The sequence below is a fragment of the Podarcis filfolensis genome, assembly GCF_964270895.1.
Source record: "Podarcis filfolensis genome assembly, contig: HAP1_SCAFFOLD_122, whole genome shotgun sequence".
In the NCBI taxonomy this organism is placed as follows: Eukaryota; Metazoa; Chordata; class Lepidosauria; order Squamata; family Lacertidae; genus Podarcis; species Podarcis filfolensis.
This window is the reverse complement of record NW_028149451.1, coordinates 46,536-68,432: the sequence shown is the minus strand read 5'-3', so window position 1 is coordinate 68,432 and position 21,897 is coordinate 46,536. Positions and strand designations below refer to the sequence as shown.

The 21,897-nt window shown below is 47.6% G+C and overlaps 1 protein-coding gene across 2 annotated transcripts; it reads left to right on the top strand.

The window, feature by feature from the left end:
- The first annotated feature begins 10,733 nt into the window (after positions 1-10,733).
- Positions 10,734-20,264, top strand: LOC310755054 (uncharacterized protein). 2 transcript variants are annotated; one of them, XR_014544139.1, is made up of 4 exons: positions 10,734-11,073; positions 14,769-15,758; positions 16,496-16,822; positions 17,881-20,264. XR_014544139.1 is itself a non-coding variant. In XM_083631726.1 (3 exons), the coding sequence occupies exons 1-3, from the start codon at positions 10,997-10,999 to the stop codon at positions 16,689-16,691; spliced, it is 1,263 nt and encodes a 420-aa protein (XP_083487852.1). In that variant the 5' UTR covers positions 10,966-10,996; the 3' UTR covers positions 16,692-16,979. The 2 variants fall into 2 exon arrangements, 1 of the variants encoding a protein (XP_083487852.1); XM_083631726.1 differs by lacking the exon at positions 17,881-20,264 and having other exon boundaries at positions 10,966-11,073; positions 16,496-16,979.
- Positions 20,265-21,897: the final 1,633 nt, after the last annotated feature.

The window sequence follows — 21,897 nt, the reverse complement described above, 5'->3', positions numbered from 1 at the left end:
GTGGACAAAGTATTGGAGTCTCATCTTCAGGATCTGTCCTTCCAGTGAGCACTCAGGGCTGATTTCCTTCAGAATGGAGAGGTCACTTCCATACATCACTACTGGGAAAACCATAGCTTTAAACTATACGGACCTTTGTTGGCAAGGTGAAAGCCCCATTAAGGATCTCTAATCAGTTTCAGTCAGCATACGATAATGAAAAGCTTTGAGCTGGAATGGGGATCGTTTCGCCTGCCCTTGATTCTTTGCAATCGTGAATTTGGAGTATTCCCTCATGAGAGGCACCAGTTTAGTAATTTCTCTCTCTCTCTCTCTCTTCTGACTGAGTGGGAAATTGAAGGGGATATAAACCTGGTATTTCAATGAGAAATTGGAAGCCATTGTGCACAGGATTGGGCTGTGTTTGTTGACTAGTAACATGTGTGGCCATATTTACTGGGTTTGTGTGTAAGCTGAAACGTCAGCATGGAAAATGTTAAGTGAGGATGTCACACACCCCCCCCTTTAGAGCAGGGATAGGGGAAACACTTGGGGGGTCTTCTGGAAGTTGCTGGACTCCAATTCCCATCATCCCCTGTGACTACTGGGCATGCTGGCCCTCGGGTGCTGATGGGAATTGGAGTCCAATAGCATCTGGAAAGTACCGTGTTTTGTATGTAACAAAGTGTTACAGAGTGAAGTGTAGCTGTTCAAGATTCAACGCCCTCCAACCAATTATCTTCCCCCATTCCCCAATAGTCCTCATTGGGCTCTGCAATTTTTCTCCAAATTTTTTCTCTGTACTTTTGAATTTCCTTCCAGACCTGCTGAAACTTCTTTCATCTTGAGGGTCTGCCGTTCCATTTGGGCTATGAAAGCACTGGCACGTACACACTTGACTATCAGGGCATTTTTAGAGGGCATATATATATATATATATATATATATATATATATACACACACTGCTCTGGGCCGTGATGACAGATCTTGCTCCCCTTGAGACTCTGCAAAGCCAATTCCTACGTCGGCTCCTAATGCTCCCCCTGTGCGTAAGCAACGCAGCCATGCGACTAGAATTGAAGATCGCATCCTTAGAAACTTACCTGTGGAAGCAAGTCTTCAATTACTGGTTATCATTGTGGCATAGATTACCAAACCATTACCTTGTCCAATGCTTATGGCGAGATGAATTCTCTAGCCTTTGGACTAGTAGAATTCATGCCAAACTCCTGAGTTATGGAATCTCTCCCTCAGATTCCCTAAAACTAGATCAAATCACTGCTCAAAGACTGATCCGCCAAAGACTGGATGACATCGACTTACAGTGAAATTATACGCTGGGGGGAGGTGTTTGTTCGCCCCAGAACATTGGTATCACTTTAACTTACTGCGTTCCATCATACCTCTCCTCCCTTTTGACTGTTGCCCATAGACTGGCCTTCACCAAAGCGAGGTTTAATGTTTTTCCCTCCAATGTCCTGAGACATAGATTCTCAAAGGGCCAAGCCCCCGCCGTGTGCGAATGTGATAAGGTGACGCTGGAGTCGCTCCAGCACATTATGTTCACTTGCCCCTTGTTCAATGTGCCACGGGCAAATTTGTTGGGATCAATCATACAGAAACTAGAGGGTACCCCACCAAAATTCCACCTTGCCCAAATCTTGCAGGACAAGGATACCCACACGACCCTGAAGGTGGCTAGGTTCCTGCTCGCTGTCCTTTCCCAAAAGCGACGCCAAGGAGCACTACAAGCTAATTAAGGCGTAGTATGCCTTTCCATCTTATAGTATTTTATTGTTTTAGCGACTGCTTTTTTTCCCCTACGGCACAAGCTGTTACTTATGTGTTGTTTTTACCTGTATGGGCCTATGGCCGTAATAAATGAAATTAATTATATATATATATATATATATATATATATATATATATATATATAATGAAAGCAAACCCGCAATGGTTGTCACAAATCCCACAAATGGAGAATGTAACCTCCTTAGGGACTGCCTCAATGACCAGCATGTTTCTGCAACATATAGTGATAGATTTAAATAAATTGCTCTTTTGTAAGGAAATTTGTTTGTTTTTGTAGCAGGCATTATTGCATATCTATTACTTCATCAAATTTCAATAACACCCTTCATCTCAGGATCACAGGGTGTTTTACATATAAGAACACAAAAATACAAAACATAGTAACAGACAAACCAGTAATCCCCACCACCATGGAGAAGAGGACTCTTTTTGCCTGGCACCTAAAGATAGCTAACGAAAACGCCAGGAGAGCCTCCCTAGGGAGAGCAGTCCACAAATGGGGAGCCACTGCAGAAAAGGACCTGTTTTTTGTCACCACCCTCCAGGGCTCTCGTGGAGGCATGTGAAGACAGACAAAGCATTTTCAAAACATTTTCAGAGAATCACAGAATAGTAGATTTGGAAAGGACTCTGCAATGAGTCTTGGAAGACCTGCTCCCTGCCTTGCAAGACTTCCCACCTGGCCTAGGCCTCTGTGGAGTTTGGAACTGACAGGGTCAGAACTCCGAAGTGTCCTGTATCTAGGGGGAGGAGGGGGAGTAGAAGGAGGAGCTTGTCGCAGAGCAGTGACTCACAGTGTGTGACGACTTCCAGACTTCTTTTCACTTCTCGCTGAGCAGCAGCTTGGCACAGAAGCTGCGAGTGTGTGCTTTTGGACGCACGGCTGAGAATGCCTCCAAGTTCCGACGGAGGAGACTGATTTATGGCTTGTAAATAAACGCTTCTAGAGATAAGAACCGAACTGTCTCTGGACTTGATTTATCCCTCATCTCACACGGACAGGACCGCTGCGACTCTGCTCCCCTGCCAGATCAGCTTCTGAACAGAGCTGCGCAAAGGGAAGCGTGACTGGACGCAGGGTTTGATTTATGCAAAGGTTATGGAAGTATCGCGTTTCCTGATAAGTGTGAGAAGGGAGAAGGCTGCCAGCGACGTGTTGCTGTAAATCTCCTGCCAGGGAAGGGCAGTGGGAGATGCCGGAGAGAGGAGCCAAGAGCCACAAGGAACGGCTGCTTCAAAGGTCCGGCTTGCTGGCAAACTTGTGAGTACGCTGAAGCCCCGGGGGGGGAGGAAGAATGGCTGCTGCACAGGAACAGCAGAGCCAAGAGAGCTACCCCGGTGAGAGACTGAATGGGGCCAACTGGGAGGCCTGGTCAAGAAGAGCAAGGGGGTGGTTTGTGGCCACAGGGCTCTGGAGTTTAGCCCAGAAGGAGCCGGCCCCACCCATGCAAGCTACTGCTCTGCTGAGTGAGAGAGAGCAGAGAGAGCTTTGCCTGCTGAAAGCAAGCGTGGACGCTTTGCTGTTGCCCCACCAGGAGGGCGTTAAATCGGCTCAGGCCGCGTGGCAGGTGCTGAGGAGCCTGTGCGAAGGCTCAGCAGGAGCCAAGGGCCGTGAGGAAGCCGAGGGCCAAGGGAGCAAGCCCCAGGCTGAAGGGAGAGCCAGACCAGAGGGGGCTGTTCCGGGAAGCTGTTTCTCTGCTTCGACACGTCTGTGTGATGGACTGTGTGCTGGAGAGCAGCTGAGAGCTGTGGAACAGGGCAGAAGCTGCACCCCAAGAGCGAGTGGGGGGGCAGGCCAGGCAGGCCATTCCAAGAGCTCTGGAAAAGCGAAAGGCTTCGAAAGTTGTTTGTGCTTTGAGGCGACGTCCAACAGCGCTGGGAAGCATCCGCTAGAGGCCCAGGCTACCAAGGATACTGGCCGGCGTGGAATGTCAACAAAGCAGGTTCCCAGGGCCGGTTCCCAGCAACGACGTGGGAAAGCAGCAGGCCAGGAGAAAAACAAAGACAAGGCGTCTTATCATCTCACAGCTGCGATTGCGTCTCTGAGAAAAGACAAGAGCCTTAGCCGGGGAGAGGCTGTGGCCATGGCAACCGATGGGAACGTGAGCAACGGCATGGCATCTGTGGAAAACAACCAGAGACACTCTTTATCTCTCGTGGTGGATTCCGGAGCGTCGCATTGTCTTGTGACCTCTAGAGGGCTGTTGAGGAACTGCAAGACAGTTAAAACTGGACGCTATGTTACTTTAGCAGATGGGTCTCAAAGACCACTGACTGAAACTGGGCTTCTTTATTGCTCTTTTATAGATCATTGGGTAGAAGCTTTTGTGGTACCAGAGCTTGCCCACTCTCTTTTAAGTGTGCCAGCCCTTATGGCTGCTGGGTTTGATGTTTTGTTTTCTAACAATGTGTGTTCCTTCTACAGGAATGGGAAGAAGATTCACAGTGTCCAGAGAAGAGGCACGCTCTTTCTGATCGAGATGCCCATTGAAGATGGGGCTGGTGGGAAAATGGGGCTGGTGGAAAATGGGGCTAGTGGAGAGTCCATTGACGATGCCCAAGGGCAGTGTGCAAATGTCCCACCACACCATGATTGTTTACACTTATGGCATCGCAGGTTTGGACACGCAGGGTGGTCATACGTGAGGAAGGCCACAGACAACACTATTGGGTGCAGGTTCAAGGCATGTGACAAATACCTAGATTGTCAAGCCTGTAAGCAATCAAAGGTCACAACATGCTCATACCCCAGGTCTGAGAGGAAAACCAGTAAACCCTTTGAACTTGTGCATGCAGATTTGTCGGGACCCATGCCGACACCTTCGTTAGCTGGTTCTAAGTGGGTTTTGGTTTTGGTTGATGATTTTACAAAACATGCGTGGCTGTTTGCTCTGCAACAGAAGTCAGAGGCAGCTGCACTGATCAGGGATTGGATCACAGCAGTAGAGCTACGGTTCTCTACCAAAGTAGTTTCCTTTCAATCTGATCGTGGGGGGGAGTTTACAGGTTCTGCGCTGCAATCGTTCTTCAGGCAGAAGGGTATCAGTCATCGACTGACGGCCCCCCACTCTCCGCAACAAAATGGGGTTGCAGAGAGGAAGTTTCGCACGCTGCAGGAGCCAGCGAATGCTATGCTGGCAGACTCAGGTCTGCCACAGCGCTTTTGGGCCGAGAGTTATAGGACAGCATGTTTCCTGCAGAATAGAGTGTTCAATTCCAGTGTAGGAGACACACCATATTTTCTGCTTCATCGGAAAAAGCCCAAAGTACATTTTCTGCGCACTTTTGGGTCTACAGCTTGGGTTCTGATTCCAAAGGCCATGCGCAGAAAAGGTGAGCCAAGATCCAGGAAAATGATCTTTGTAGGCTATGAGCCGGGTTCAAAGGCGTGGCGCTTCGCATACCCTGCTGGTAACCAGTCCAAGCTGCTTATTAGTGGCAGTGCTGAGTTTTGCGAGCAGAGTGGGTGGAAGCGGCTTCACGGAAATCCGGAAATCCTGGTAGAATCAGATGAGGAAGAGGAAGAGGGTGAGGCTGAACCTGTTGCTGATGAGCACAGTCCACAGCCACAGAGTCCAGAGCCGGGATCTCCAAGGGAGAGGCTCCGTATCTCTCCAAAAGGGAGTCACAGGACCCCTCCGCAGGTCTCTGTCAAGTCTGAGCCAAGGAGTGAATCATCCTCGCCAGCAGAACCAGCTGTTCGCCCTAAACGGCGCAGCAGGTCAGAGGGGGATGATGCTGACATGGAAGATAGGGGGGTTGATCCAGGTGAATCAGGCACAGTTCCAGAATTCACGCTGAGGAGGTCAGCAAGATCAACCAAAGGGAAGCCACCTGAAAGGTTTGAAGCCACGAGTGTCTGGGTTGGTGTGGCTAGATGTGAACCTGAATCCTTTGAGGATGTTCAGAAGTTGCCTCGGGAAGAAGCCAGCAAATGGCATGAGGCGATGCAGAAGGAGATGAACTCAATGGAGTCTCTAGGAGTGTTCTCACTCACACAGCTGCCGGCTAACCAGCAAGCTGTAGGCTGCAGATGGGTTTACCGTCTTAAACCCACAGAAGCAGGAGAGCCACAGTACAAAGCGAGGTTAGTGGCGCGTGGATTTACACAGAAACGCGGAGTCCACTTAACAGAGGTCTATTCGCCGACTTCAAGGGCGGAGACTTTGAGAATGCTTTTGGCAATAGCAGCACAGAGAGGTTGGAAGGTGAACCATTTTGATGTAGATGTCGCCTACCTGAACTCAGATCTCCAGGAGGAGTTGTACATGCGTCCTCCTCCAGGGTTTGAAGCCAGTGAGCCAGGCGTTGTGTGGCGGTTGCACAAATCCATCTATGGGTTACGCCAATCTGCCAGGAATTGGAATATGTGCCTACATGAAGCCTTAGAAAAGCTAGGTTTTAAGAGATCTCTTGCAGACAGTTGTCTTTACATTAGAGATTCAGGCTTGCAACAGCAAGTGGCACAGGTGTTTGTTGATGACATCTTGCTGATGACAAGAACAAGTGAACAGGTAGAGAAGTTTGCTAAGGAGCTTGGTAAGCGGTTCAAGCTGAAGCAACTTGGAGATGTCAAGTCCTATCTAGGCGTGGAAATCACAAGAGCAAGTGATGGAAGCTTTTTGCTTCGCCAGAAAGGTAAGATTGAGCAGTTGCTTGAGAAGTTCAGGATGTCTGATTGTGCAGGTGCCAGATCACCCATGGAGACTGGGTACGTGAAGGAGTGTCAGCAAGTAGAACGCGTGGTGTTCGAAAACACTGAACTCTTTCAGTCAGCTCTGGGTAGTCTGTTGTATCTGTCACAGTGGAGCAGACCAGACATAGCGTTTGCTGTCAATCTGCTCAGTAGAGAAGCTTCAAGTCCTAGTGTGCAGGCCTGGAATGGTGTTAAGCGGGTGCTACGTTACCTGCAAGATACCAAAGACTTTTGCCTCAAGATGTCAGCTGAGGGTGATGTCAAGCTGACCGCCTGGGTGGATTCGGATTGGGCTAACCTTGAGGACCGCAAATCAGTGTCAGGCCTAGTGGTGAAGTTTGGGGACTCAGTGATTGGGTGGAGGTCCCGAAAGCAAAGTCTCATAGCGCTTTCATCTACTGAAGCTGAATTCAGTGCGCTATCAGAGGTTTGCAGAGAACTGGAGTTCTATGTGTGTTTGGTCGAGGAAATCTGTGGAGAGAATTGTCAGCCCGTTGTGGTGCATGAAGACAACCAACCATGCCTTAAATTAGCTGAGACAGGGCAATTCAAAGCGAGGACCAAACATTTGGACATACGCTTCCGAAATGTGTGTCAGAGCGTTCATGAGGGGCTAGTTGCTCTGAAATACTGTCCCTCAACAAAGAACCTCGCTGATGGTTTCACAAAACCATTAACCTTCCAGAAGCACGAGGAGTTCTGTGAGGGTCTGTGTATGGGGAAAGCATTGTTGGCTATTGTCCCCAGATCCAGGACAAGAGGGGGTGTGGAGTTTGGAACTGACAGGGTCAGAACTCCGAAGTGTCCTGTATCTAGGGGGAGGAGGGGGAGTAGAAGGAGGAGCTTGTCGCAGAGCAGTGACTCACAGTGTGTGACGACTTCCAGACTTCTTTTCACTTCTCGCTGAGCAGCAGCTTGGCACAGAAGCTGCGAGTGTGTGCTTTTGGACGCACGGCTGAGAATGCCTCCAAGTTCCGACGGAGGAGACTGATTTATGGCTTGTAAATAAACGCTTCTAGAGATAAGAACCGAACTGTCTCTGGACTTGATTTATCCCTCATCTCACACGGACAGGACCGCTGCGACTCTGCTCCCCTGCCAGATCAGCTTCTGAACAGAGCTGCGCAAAGGGAAGCGTGACTGGACGCAGGGTTTGATTTATGCAAAGCCCTGACTGACTCCAGCTACAAAAGCTGAGGGTGAAGAGGCCAGAGGCCATCTTGACTGTCTCTTTGTGCAGATTCAGGTCATGGAGCTTGAGCTTCCACAGCTGCCGCCCGCCATGAGCCACCACACCATCGGCAAGATTGGCAGCTAGGTGGACTGAAGGACATCCCACAGGGCGGGTGGCACTATCGAGAAGGCCTTCTGGCTGGTTTCCTACAACCTCACTCCCGGTGTTGAGGGAACCATCAAGAAAGCCCTCGGAGCCACAGCTCGGTGTCCAGGCTGAATGATGGGGATGGAGACGCTCCTTCGGGTATACTGGGCAAATACCGTATAGCTTATTTGCTGAGCCCACGTATAAGGGCCGAGGGCCTTCTGGCGGTTCCCTCCCTGCGAGAAGTGAGGTTACAGGGAACCAGGCAGAGGGCCTTCTCGGTAGTGGCTCCCACCCTGTGGAAAGCCCTCCCATCAGATGTCAAGGAAATAACTACATGACTTTTAGAAGACATCTGAAGGCAGTTTAGGGAAGTTTTTAATGTTTGAGGTAGCTGCTCAGAGTGGTTAATAATACTTTATTATTTATACCTCACCCATCTGGCTGGGTTTCCCCAGCCACTCTGGGCGGCTTCCAAGAGAACACTAAAATACAATAACCTATTAAACATTAAAAGCTTCCCTAAAGAGGGCAGCCTTCTAAAAGTTTAGTAGTTATTTTTCTCTTTGACATCTGGTGGGAGGGTGTTCCACAGGGTGGGTGCCACTACCGAGAAGGCCCTCTGCCTGGTTCCCTGTGGTTGGGAAGGCCTTGCCAGATGGGTGGGGTATAAGTAATAAATTATTATTATTTTTTATTTTGTTTTATTTTTTATTATTATGTCATCACTTTAGAACATAAGAGAAGTCTTCTGGATCAGACCAAAGGCTCATTTGGTCTGGCATCCTGTTCTCACAGGGGCCGACCTGTGGAAAACCAGCAAGCAGGATTCAAGCACAATAGCCCTTTCCCCTCCTTTGGTTTCCAGCAACTGGTGTTTAGAAGTGTTGCTTCCTCCAGCCATGAAGGCAGAACAGAGCTGTCCTGGCTAGTAGCTACTGAAGCACACACACCCCTCCATGAACTTGCCTGGTCCTCTCTCGAAGCTGTCCAGGTTGGCAGCTTCAAAGCCTGGTTTGTACCAGCCAAGCTGAGAAAACCTAGGTCAGGGTAGGGGGGTCCCTAAGGGCTGCGATTTGAAGGCAGCTTTCCAGCCCTTTTAAAAAAATAACAATTTTTAATTTATTTAACATAATTGTTACAAAATATAAGCAAAATATTGCAAATACATACATATATATTTCAAATAAGCACATGTATATGAAAAAGGAACAAAAGAGGAAAAAAGAAGAAAGAAGAAAAAATAAAGAGAAAAGAAGAAAAGTTGGAAGAATTTCTTCCAAGTTTATTCTACAAATATCTCAAAATGAAAATAATAATAAAACTTCACTGATTGGCTTCCATCGCTTACACTGCACTTCCTATATACATTTTAAGCCAGATTGTATCTGTCATTCCGTATTTTTCCCATACAATCTCACACAAATATTCTAATCAATGTTTTCTAAATCTTTCATAAATCTATTCTAAACACAACCGATACCTTATATTTAATCCTTTTCTTTTTAATCCGGCCCCCAAAACTCTCCCTGTCGGTGGCCTGGCTTCGAACCCTCTTCATGTGGTTTCCGCCTGTCTCAAATGCACCCCTGAACACTGACCACCCTTTTTGCTTGCCGACTGGATGGAGAGCGGAGTCTGTGAATCTGCGTTGAAGCTAGCCTACTGGGCAAGAGCAAACATTACGTGCATTCCCCACCCCCCACCCCAATTTGGCACCGCCCACTGCTGCCATGCGGCCCCCAAAAGGTTGCACAGAAGGGAATGTGGCTCTCCGCAAGGCACAAGCTGAGCTTTGGGGCTTTATTCTGTGAACCACCCAGAGATCTTCAGATGACGGGCAATGTACAAATCTGAAGGCAAACCCTGTATCGGGAAATTTTTAATGTCTAATGTTTTACAATTTTTTAATGTGCTGTAAGCCGCCCATGTTTTCTCAGTAGTGATGTATGGAAGTGAGAGCTGGACCATAAAGAAGGCTGATGCTTTTGAATTATGGTGCTGGAGGAGACTCTTGAGAGTCCCATGGACTGCAAGAAGATCAAACCTCTCCATTCTGAAGGAACTCAGCCCTGAGTGCTCACTGGAAGGACAGATCCTGAAGCTGAGGCTCCAATACTTTGGCCACCTCATGAGAAGAGAAGACTCCCTGGAAAAGACCCTGATGTTGGGAAAGATGAGGGCACAAGAAGGGGACGATGGAGGACGAGATGGTTGGACAGTGTTCTCGAAGCTACCAGCATGAGTTTGACCAAACTGCGGGAGGCAGTGGAAGACAGGAGTGCCTGGCGTGCTCTGGTCCATGGGGTCACGAAGAGTCGGACACGACTAAACGACTAAACAACAACAACAAGCCGCCCACAGTGGCTGAGTAAACCCAGCCAGATGGGTGGGGTATAAATAATAAAATTATTATTATATGATGATGATAGATGATGTACACACACACACACACACACACACACACACAGCAAAACACAATCACAGGTACACAGACCACCCAGCTCAGACTGTCTGTCTATCATCTAGCTAGCCAGCTATATTATCACAGGGACTAACAAAACAGAAATTTTTAATTCTTACTGCAAAACATTTTGGCTTCTGCCTTTCCTGGGATAGCTCAGTCAGTACAGCATGAAGTTCTTACTCTCAAGGTTTGAGGCCCACGTTGGGTGCCTTGGTTATTTTTGTTGTATTGATTCATTTGATTTGCTTCAATTAATTAAAAAATAAAATAAAAAGGAGGGGATGGTAGACTGCCTTGGGAAGGGGAGTCTCTATTTTCTCCTCATTGGGCTGGAGCAGAAGACCCTTATGGTCCCTTCCAACTCAACAATTCTATGACTCAGCCAGTTGCTCTGATAAAAACAATGCTTTCTCCAAGGTGGCAGTTATGAAGCTTGGCGGTCCAATATATGAGAGAAAAATAAAATATCCCGCTTTTCCTCCAAGGAGCTTAAGGTGGTGCCCATGGCTCTTCCGCTCTCCAATTTCTCCTCACAACAACCTTGCGAGGTAGCTTAGTTTGAGAGATTGCGACTGCTTCCCCACACTCCTAGGGAGCATATATCTTTATTTGCCTTTTGCTGGGCTATACAGTGCAGCCAGGAGAGGCAGCAAGCGGCGCAGACATTACAAGCGAAACCGAAACGAAGTCTTGTGTTCCTGCCCACTGCCTGCATGATTTATGTGTCTGTTGCATCCCTTTTCTCTGAGGAGCTCAGAGTGGCACCCACGGCCCTCAACTAACAGCAACCCTGCAAGGTAGGCCAGGCTGAAAGGCAGCGACTGGACCAAGGTCACCCACCCAGTTTTGACATGGGGCAGTATAGAAATATTTATAGGGTATGAACAGACTTGCGAGAGACACCCCCCTAAAAGTTTCAGAAGTCTTATTGGAAAACTGCTACACTGATTTACATGGAAACTCAGCTGGGGGTTTCGAGGAAGTCACTCAATAATGGTACAAAAGTGGAATTATAATAAGATAATTGTTTGTATGTTTGTTTGTTTTTTATATTGTAATATTTTTCTTTTATGTTTGTTACAAATTTGGAAAACTAATAAAAAAAATTGGGGGGGGGAAATAAAAGTTTCAGAAGTCTTATAAAACTAAATCAAATAAGCATTGGAAATGGAAAGAGAAAGAAGGTTCTTTTTATCCTATGTGGTGGTCTTGTAGTAAGGTTAAGGCTTACTGGGAAACGATATACAGTGGTACCTCAGGTTAGGTACTTAATTTGTTCTGGAGGTCCGTACTTAACCTGAAACTGTTCTTAACCTGAAGCACCACTTTAGCTAATGGGGCCTCCTGCTGCCGCTGCACCGCCGCAGCATGATTTCTGTTCTCATCCTGAAGCAAAGTTCTTAACCTGAGGTAATATTTCTGGGTTAGCCGAGCCTGTAACCTGAAGCGTCTGTAACCTGAAGCGTATGTAACCCGAGGTACCACTGTACAACAAATTGAAAAAGATGTTTAAAATAACGTTTGTAAAAAAACAACAACCCAGAAGCCTTTCTCTTGAGAATTATAGGGATTGTTGTTGTTCTTTAGTCGTTTAGTCGTGTCCGACTCTTTGTGACCCCATGGACCAGAGCACGCCAGGCACTCCTGTCTTCCACTGCCTCCCCCAGTTTGGTCAAATTCATGCTGGTAGCTTCGAGAACACTGTCCAACCATCTTGTCCTCTGTCGTCCCCTTCTCCTTGTGCCCTCCATCTTTCCCAACATCAGGGTCTTTTCCAGGGAGTCTTCTCTTCTCATGAGGTGGCCAAAGTATTGGAGCCTCAGCTTCACGATCTGTCCTTCCAGTGAGAACTCAGGGCTGATTTCCTTCAGAATGGAGAGGTTTGATCTTCTTGCAGTCCATGGGACTCTCAAGAGTCTCCTCCAGCACCATAATTCAAAAGCATAAATTCTTCGGCGATCAGCCTTCTTTATGGTCCAGCTCTCACTTCCATACATCACTACTGGGAAAACCATAGCTTTAACTATACAGACCTTAGGGTAGAACTACCTAAATTTTATAGAAATTTATTCATGTATGTATGTGACTACAGCGGCAAGAATGTTACTTTCCCCCAAAATGGAAAGAAGCAGAAGTCCCAGCAAAGGAAGAGTGGATACAAAAACTTATGGAATATGCAGGAATGGCAAAAGTTACCAGAAGAATAAGAAATCAAGATAACAAACTTTTTATAAAAGAATGGAAATGGTTTATTGAATATTTACAGATAAATTGTAAACAGATAAAAACTCTGGCAGGATTATTGTAACAACCTGCGGCTGCATAAGAGTATATATTTAAAGAAGATAAAATAAATTAGTAATTTTAGTTAATTTGGATATGCAGAGGATATTAAAAATAAATTTAAGGAACCTCAGAAAGAGGGGGAAGGAAATAAAGCTTTAAAATGTCAAAATGATTGTAAAATCAGTGAAATGTATATATCTGAAAAACATAAATTAAATTTAAAATAAAAGTTTCAGAAGTCCTGGGAATGCCCACCCTCCGCTTGAAACTCGGGACAGCCGCTGCCAGCCCGTGTCGGCACTACGGAGCTTAGCCAGACCCGCCTTTGCAAAACGCAAAGCCCGGGTGTACTTGAAACTGTAAAAAGTAGAGACATCACCTTGCCAACAAAGGTCCGTATAGTTAAAGCTATGGTTTTCCCAGTAGTGATGTATGGAAGTGAGAGCTGGACCATAAAGAAGGCTGATCGTCGAAGAATTGATGCTTTTGAATTATGGTGCTGGAGGAGACTCTTGAGAATCCCATGGACTGCAAGAAGATCAAACGCATCCATTCTGAAGGAAATCAGCCCTGAGTGCTCACTGGAAGGACAGATCCTGAAGCTGAGGCTCCAATACTTTGGACACCTCATGAGAAGAGAAGACTCCCTGGAAAAGACCCTGATGTTGGGAAAGATGGAGGGCGCAAGGAGAAGGGGACGACAGAGGATGAGATGGTTGGATGGTGTTCTTGAAGCTACCAGCATGAGTATGACCAAACTGCGGGAGGCAGTGGAAGACAGAAGTGCCTGGCGTGCTCTGGTCCAGGGGGTCACGAAGAGTCAGAAACAACTAAACCACTAAACAACAACGACTTGAAACTGGGAGTTAGGAAACTGGCCGCTTAAGGGGTTAAGCCTAGCGAGCCGCGATGCCTGGAAAGGCCTGGGAATGAATGGGTGAAGGTCTGGAGGAGGAAGAGGAGGGGGAAAGGGGGAGAGGAGGGGATCCTTTTGAATGCCTTAACTTGGTTTTTTGCAGACTCAACTTCTGCTGGTGGAGGCAGCACGTGGAAGTTGCAGTAAGTTCCTTTTTTAAAAAAAAATTGCCCAAGTAGTGGGCAGCAGGGTAATATAGAAAATGGGAGAGGAGAATTCCTGGGGGGGGGGTCAAAAAGAGGGAAATGGGGGTGGCAAGCCCCTCCTCCTTTGTGCCCCACTTCTGAGCATCCTTGAGGGGAAGGGAGTGGTTAGGGGGTGATGCCCGGCTGCAAGGATGCTGGCTTTGGGCGGGTCTGATCCAAGAAGCTCACTCCTAAAGGAGGGAGAAGCTGGAATAATAATAATAAAATTTTTTATTTATACCCTGCCCTCCCCAGCCAAGATTGGGCTCAGGGCAGCTAACACCAGGTATAAAAACCATTGATTGAAATACATCTTAAAAACAAGATTAAAATACATTAAAATGCAGCCTCATTCCAGGCATCAGTGGCTTCTAAGCATGCTAAGTGAAAACAGAAACTCCCCTTCCCAAGGCAGTCTACCATCCCCTCCATTTTAATTTTAATTTTTTAAAAAAATTGTTTAAAAAATTGAAGCAAATCAAACAAATCGATACAACAAAAATAACCAAGGCACACATTCGAAAGAAAGAGTGCCGCTTGGTGTATGCCGGAGAGGCTTAAATCTGGGAAGACGATTAAGAAAGGGAAATTTTGCATTGCATCCCCCCTTTTTTATAGTTAGTGTGAAATCAAAAGTACAGGCAAACAAAGAAACAAACAAAAACAGGAAAAGCAAAATCAAAGTTGCAAAACATAGGGGCAGAGGCAGTGAACCTTTGATTTCCAGGGGACCAGGACCAAATAATAGGTTCACGCTCTCTCTGTTATATTAATAATATACTCTTTTTATACCGACTATATTTGTGTTTTGCTTTTATGGTTTATTTTATTTTGTATCCCACCTTTTTTCTCCAAGGAGTTCAACATGGTTCTCCTCATCCTTATTTAACCCGAGGTACTATTTCTAGGTTAGCGGAGTCTGTAACCTGAAGCGTCTGTAACCCGAGGTACCACTGTATTTTTTTCTGTGGTTAATTCACAAGCTGCTGAATTCTGAAATGTAGGAAAAATCACCCTTGGGGCTTCTTTGAATGTATCCTCAGAGATCACCTGCCTCTTGTGTGCCTTTCCCTCCCTCCCTCCCTCCCTCCCTCCCTCCCTCCAGGAGAAGCCCTTTCAGCACTGAAGAGATTCCTGCTCCATTTCTGAATCTCCTGAGGTTTACTCCATCGACTAAAGATCCCGCTCCTAACTCCGATCAGTGGAAGGGTGGCAGAGATTTTTCCCAACTCCAGAAAAAAGAGCAATTGTACACAACTGGGTCGCTGCCGTCGGTCTCCCCCAACATGGCTGGTACCCAGGATGCTGAGGCAACCGAGGGTCTCCATCTTGAGGCTGCTGCCAAGAACCCTATGTGTCCTGTAATCAAAATGGAGGAGCAGGAGCCCACAGTCCTTGGGAGCGAGGGGATGGAAAGACCCGGAAAGGGGCTCTCCATTGTTCACAGTCGGGGCTCCTGGTTTGGGGCGATGCTGTCCCGGTTCGGAGCTTTTCCAAGGCAAGAGAGGCTGGAGGGTGTGAAGGAGGAGGCGGATGAGGCAGCCTGGGAAAGCCAGTGGCAGTCGTTCTTGAAGGCCGTGCAGATGCCTCAGGCCGACTGGGCATGGTCGGCGGTGATGGAGGATAACCAAGAGGGCAGGACCAACCCTGAGGGGGCAGCGGAGGTCTGTGAGCAGCCAAAAGGGCAGGCAGGAACCAGCCTGCCCCCTGGGTCCAGAGGGCTCCAAGCCCTGGGATCCCCCGAGACCAGAACCTGCGGAGGGGCAAAGCGGGAGAATCCCAGCAAGGAAGCTTCCGGGTCGGAGGCACAACGGCGGCACTTCCGGCAGTTCCCCTACTTGGAAGCCAAGGGGCCCCGGGAGGTTTGCAGCCAGCTGTGGTTCCTTTGCCACCGGTGGCTGAAGCCGGAGAGGCACACCAAGGAGCAGATCCTGGAGCTGGTGACTCTGGAGCAGTTCCTGGCTGTCCTGCCCTCGGAGATCCAGGACTGGGTCAGGGGCCGAGGGGCCGAGACCTGCACCCAGGCGGTGGCCCTGGCTGAGGATTTCCTGCGGAGGCAGCAAGAGGCTGGGGAAGCCACGTCGGAGGGAGGGAAGTGTCTTCTTTCCTTGTCGCCCATATTATCAGCGGGAAACGTGCTATTAAAGACGCAGGGTGTGAGCTCCCGTTTGGCTTTCCTGCGTCTGGGCAGGATCTCACCCCTGTCAGTTGCTGTGCTGCTGCAGCCTTGCATAGTGTGCACTGCCGTCCTTCCGGATATTATTATTATTATTTTATTTTTGTACCCCACCATCTAACTGGACTGCCCCAGCCACTGTAGGTGGCTTCCAACATGTATAAAAACATAATAAAACATTACATATTTAAAGACTTCCCTATACCTTGGTTGACAAACAGGCTTAGTTGCTGAACGCTTTGGCTCCCAAATGATCGAAACCCGGAAGTGAGTGTTCCGGTTTTTGAACTATTTTTGGAAGCCGAATGTCTGGTGCATTTTCCACGTCTTCTGATTGGCCGCAGGAAGCTCCTGCAGCCAATCAGAAGCTACACTTTGGTTTTTTAACGGTTCCGGGAGTCAAACGGACTCCTGGAACACATTCTGTTTGTCAACCAAGGTACAACTGTACCAGGCTTCAGATGTCTTTTAAAGGTTACTCATCTCCTAGACATCTGAAGGGAGGGTTTCCCACAGGGTGGGTGCCACTACCGAGAAGGCCCTCTGCCTAGTTCCCTGTACCTTCCATTTCACAGTGAGGGAACTGCCAGAAGGCCCTTGGAACTGGATCTCCTTACTTCCTCCTGTGCTGAATGGGACTTTTGTTGTTGTTCCAGGTCCCGGGATCTCTTGCAGAGGCCGCTGCAAGTTTCTCTGAAGCGGACCAGGCTTCGCCAGATGCTGGGAAGAGGAGCGCTGGTGGAGATATCAAACGGGAGAGCGATGGGGATGCCTCTGTGTTGGGTGCCAAAGGTTTCTTTTGCCAATCCCAGGGACAGGGAACCTGTGGCCCTCCTGGTGTTCTGGGAATGATGGAAGCTTCAGTTTTTAGCAGCTGGAGAGCCACAGTTTATCTACCCTCATTACGAAGGGTTACACTGAATTCACCAGACCTAGAAACACCTCATAGGACTCAGAGTTCACATGTTAACTTTTCAATAAACGTTTGGCCAATCGAAAGACAGTAGTGTATGCTTCTAGGGGTGAAGCCACTACATTTCTGAGCACAATTCAAAGTGTTGGTGCTGACCTTTAAAGCCCTAAACAGCTTCGGTCCTGTATACCTGAAGGAGCGTTTCCACCCCCATCGTTTTGCCCGGACACTGAGGTCCAGCTCCGAGGGCCTTCTGGCGGTTCCCTCACTGCGAGAAGCCAAGTTACAGGGAACCAGGCAGAGGGCCTTCTCGGTAGTGGCGCCCACCCTGTGGAACGCCCTCCCACCAGATGTCAAAGAGAACAACTACTATAATAATAATTAATAATAATAATTTATTATTTATACCCCGCCCATGTAGCTGGGCTTCCCCAGCCACTCTGGGCGGCTTCCAACAAAATATTAAAATACCAGACTTTTAGAAGACATCTGAAGGCAGCCCTGTTTAGGGAAGCTTTTAATGTTTGACAGACCACTGTATTTTAATATTTTGTTGGAAGCTGCCCAGAGTGGCTGGGGAAACCCAGCCAGATGGGCGGGGTATAAATAATAAATAATAAATGATGATGATGATGTTGTGTTTGCAGCACTGAAGTGACCTGCTTTGGGCTAAAACCTAGCCCAAAGGTTCTGGGCAGCCCATAAGACAAGACTCACCCCCCTCTTGGCCTCGCTAATGTGCTCCGAAGGATAGCCGAGCAAGACATTTGGTGCTAGCTTGGCTGCAGGAGTTGCCAGAAGGAGGCGTACATTATTCCATCCAACAGTCTTAGGGACTCTGATCCGGATTTGTGTAGGGTTTACTCCTGAGCCTTTCCTTCTCCTGAAGATATCCCACAAGGCAGCAGAGGTTTAGGATCAGAGTTTCCCTTTTCCTAGATGAGGGGCACCCCATGTGTAATTTTAGACACCTCTATCATGTCCCCCCAGTGTGGTGTAGTGGTTAAGAGCGGTGGACTCGTAATCTGGGAAACCGGGTTCGCGTCTCTGCTCCTCCACATGCAGCTGCTGGGTGACCTTGGGCCAGTCACACTTCTCTGAAGTCTCTCAGCCCCACTCACCTCACAGAGTGTTTGTTGTGGGGGAGGAAGGGAAAGGAGAATGTTAGCCGCTTTGAGACTCCTTCGGGTAGTGATAAAGCGGGATATCAAATCCAAATACCACCACTTCTTTTTTTTCTCCTCCTCCTCCTCCTCCTTCTTCCCTCTTACTTGCCTTTTCTCCAAAGTAGAAAAAAAACTGTAAATGTAACATTTCCTCATGGGACACTTGCTTGATCATTTTGGTTTACTGTTTTTCGTTTATTGTTTTTTGTCTGTGATGCTCTAATCAGGATTGTTCATCTTTTATTCTGTTAGATGATGGCTGGGAGAGAGAAAATGGTGGGGAGCTGTGTGTGGTGTTGCTGGAAAGACTCAGGGATATGGAAGAAAATGTCGGGGGCAAAGAAGGACCGAGGAAGAAACGTGCAAACGGCACTGAGAAGTGGAAGGAGAGGTCTGATGTATGTCCCAGGGGGGAAGGCCCTGAATTTACAGCCAAACAGAGGCTACATGAAGGAAAGGGCGGATATCCATGCAGTGTGTGTGTCAAAAGTTTTCCTTGCAAATCTAGCCTTACTCGACATCAGATAACCCACACAGGGGAGAACCCACATAAATGCTCGCACTGTGGGGAGAAGTTCACTCGGAGAGCGAGCCTCATTGTTCATCAGAGAATCCACACAGGGGAGAAACCCTACAAATGTTTCACATGCGGGAAGAGCTTCAGCGTGAACTCCACCCTAATCAGGCACCAGAGGATCCACACGGGAGAGAAGCCGTACCGGTGCTTTGACTGCGGAGAGAGCTTCAGTCAGCGCACGATCCTGATTTCGCACCAGCGGATCCACACGGGGGAGAAACCGTATCGGTGCTTGGGCTGCGGCGAGAGCTTCCGCGATAAGTCGAGCCACATCCGGCACCAGAGGATCCACACCGGGGAGAAACCGTACAGATGCTCGGACTGTGGCGTCAGCTTTCGCGACAAGTCCAGCCGTATTCGGCATCAGAGGACCCACACGGGGGAGAAGCCGTACAAATGTCTAGACTGCGGGGAAAGCTTTAGTCAGAGCTCGAGTCTTACTAGACATCGGAAAATACATATGGGGGAGATACCGTACCCGTGCTCGGACCGTAGGGGGAGCTTCCATGATAAATCAAACATTAAAGAGCCCCTCAATGGTCACTTACTAGAGAGACTAGACAAATATGCGGACCATGGTGAAAGCTTCAGTCGGGACACATTCCAACTTGGGCTACAGAGCAGCCACTCTGGAGCCAAATAGTAGCCATTCTCCTTGCTAGCTTTGCAGAAGAACACAGAAGAGAGCCATAGTGACTTCATTTGACACAAGTCTAAACTATAGTGTCATGTGAATGAATCTTTCATCCCCCTAGGCTCATGGAGTAACTGTTGGAAAACATGCCCCCTCAGGAGAGGCTGGCCCCCCTCTTTGGTTCCCGGGGCTTGTTTACCGGTGATCTACTCTTGCTGGCATCCCCGCAAGTCCAGAGAGGTCTTGATAGGCGACATCTCCCAGCGTGGAAGATGCACACCCCCTTCTCCCCTTGCATACCAGCAGGAGAAAGAAGATAGCCAGAAAGTCCATTACATTTCTACGGTTTATTTCTGACTTTACAGCTGTACAAAAAACATGTCTGATCATTTCAGTCTCCTCCAAGCAACTGAGTAAGACTTCCTTCACATGCGCAACAGGAAGGTCTCATATTACACACAGAACAAATCCCTGTGAACTGCCTTGAACATTCTTTCCCAGGGCTAGCCACATCATGTGAGCTGCTTGTTTGCAGCTGCGTTGTACTCATATCCCAACAGTAACCCCCTTCACTCTCCTCCTCTGGTGTGCTTCCATTTCAACCTAACCACAGTTTAGTGTGTCACCTGAGCCCTAAACTGTGGTTAAATCTTAACTCGGGAAACAAACCAGCTTCTGATCAGAAACTTCCATTTATATTTCAGATTAACTGCCACTTAAGTGTGACATCTGAACCCTAAAAATGTGGTTCGGTAGGGAAAGCAAGTCAGATTCTTAAACTGTGTCTCAGAGCTGACCTATTCCTACGAACCAGAGTTCAGTTGCAGCACAACCTGTCTTGCGTTTGGACAAACTATGGCTAATGAAAACCGGAAGCAAAGCTCTTCCTCGATGGAGGGTGGGCAGGGAGCTGCTGTTCCCATCATGCTAAACTGTCGTTAGCAGCCTGCCTGAACCAGCCGCTGTGGGTGTGCAAGCTACATGCAGAGTTTGCTCAAGCTACAGACTGGGTTGTGCATGCATACAGGCCACAATTCCATACAAGCAAGGGAACGTGGGATCGTCTATCAGCTTCAGAACTGAGCATCTTTTTTTTTTTAAAGAATAAATAAATAAAATTGAAAGTATTATAAAACTGTCCAGCTAGCCTCTTATGGTAGGCCACAGGTACAGTGGTACCTCGGGTTAAGAACTTAATTTGTTCTGGAGGTCTGTTCTTAACCTGAAACTGTTCTTAACCTGAAGCACCACTTTAGCTAATGGGGCCTCCTGCTGCCGCTGCAGGATTTCTGTTCTTACCCTGAAGCAAAGTTCTTAACCCGAGGTAATATTTCTGGGTTAGCGGAATCGGTAACCTAAAGCGTATGTAACCTGAAGCATATGTAACCCGAGGTACCACTGTACTCCTTTTTTATACTTCGATGGGAGGATAGCCACTGTGGATTTCAAAAACCTGCCTTTGCCTACAATCACAGTAGATCCCTTCTCAGTTATGGCATAAAATCCACACACTCTTTGTTTGCAAAAAACAAAAACGGGGGGGGGGGGGGAGCTAAAAGTCTTGATAAAACACCAACCTCAGCAGCTTTGAAAGGAAGGTAGCCAGATTCATGGATGATGAGGTCCTGGCCCTGGTCTTTGCTTCATTCATCACATGTAAAGCACTCTACCTTTGAACAGTCTCAAAAACCTGAAGTTGGTTCAGGAGATGGCCGCAAAGATGTGTGTTCAAGAAGGTAGATGTGGAAAATTATTTACTGAAGCTTCAAAAATAGAAAAAGAAATCTGTAGGGTGAAAAAGTTAAAGTCTGAGGGGAAACCTCAAACATAGTCCATCAACGAGTCAGCAAGGGCGGAGAACATGAAACACTGTTTGACAAGTGGGCAGGGGGAAATGGAAACCAGGATTCAGTGAGGGACGGAATGGAGTCTCCTGGGAAAGGGGGTGGCTGGCTGGCTGGCAAACCATCCCCACACTGCACCGCAATTTTATTATTATAGGTGCCGATGTGTAGGTGCTCTTTGACATGTGGTGTACTTGGTACAATTCCAAAAGGGCTGGTGATTTAATAATCTGTGAACCAAATCAATTTGACCAGCACCAATTTGGGAATCGCTTCCAGCTCTACAATTCTATGGTTTTATGGTTCTCTATGCATCTCAAGGCAATCTGGGTTAGTGGTTGAGAGCATTGGGCTGGGACCCGGGAGACCAGGGTTCAAATCCACGAAGCTCACAATGGCAACCTTAGGCCTGTCGCTGCCTCTCAGCCTAGCCTACCTCACAGGGTTGTTCTGAGGATAAAATGAGGAAGAGGAAAACTTGGCATGCAGGATTGTCTCCCTTTGAGGTGATGTAGAATATAAATGCAGTGGATAAATTGAAAAATCCAACATGCAAATGTTATTTTTATTGAATTTATGTCCCTGCTTCCAGGGGAACCCTGGCAGCACAGCTATCGGAAGTAAAGTGTTTATCTATAAAGCCCTAAAGCAGATTTACTCCATGCTGTCCTCACATGACTTTGTCTACTTCAAAATGGATGGCACATGGGTGCTTCATTCATATATATATATATATATATATATATATATATATATATATATATATATATATCAGCGGAGTGCAGAAGCAAATAGCCTGGCAAGACTGCTGCTTGAAAGAATAAAGGAACTCCGCATACAAAACCATTCTGGGAACAGGAATACATTTGGCCATGACAAAGAGTAATATGGTTAAACAGCATGTACACTAAACAAGAAGCAGGA

Coding starts and splice junctions, on each gene's coding strand:
- LOC310755054 (XM_083631726.1), top strand. CDS start 10,997: ATGTGTCTGTTGCATCCCTTTTCTCTGAGGAGCTCAGAGTGGCACCCA. Junction 11,074..14,768: donor ACTAACAGCAACCCTGCAAG/GTAGGCCAGGCT, acceptor CCCTCCCTCCAG/GAGAAGCCCTTTCAGCACTG. Junction 15,759..16,495: donor GCCACGTCGGAGGGAGGGAA/GTGTCTTCTTTC, acceptor TTGTTGTTCCAG/GTCCCGGGATCTCTTGCAGA.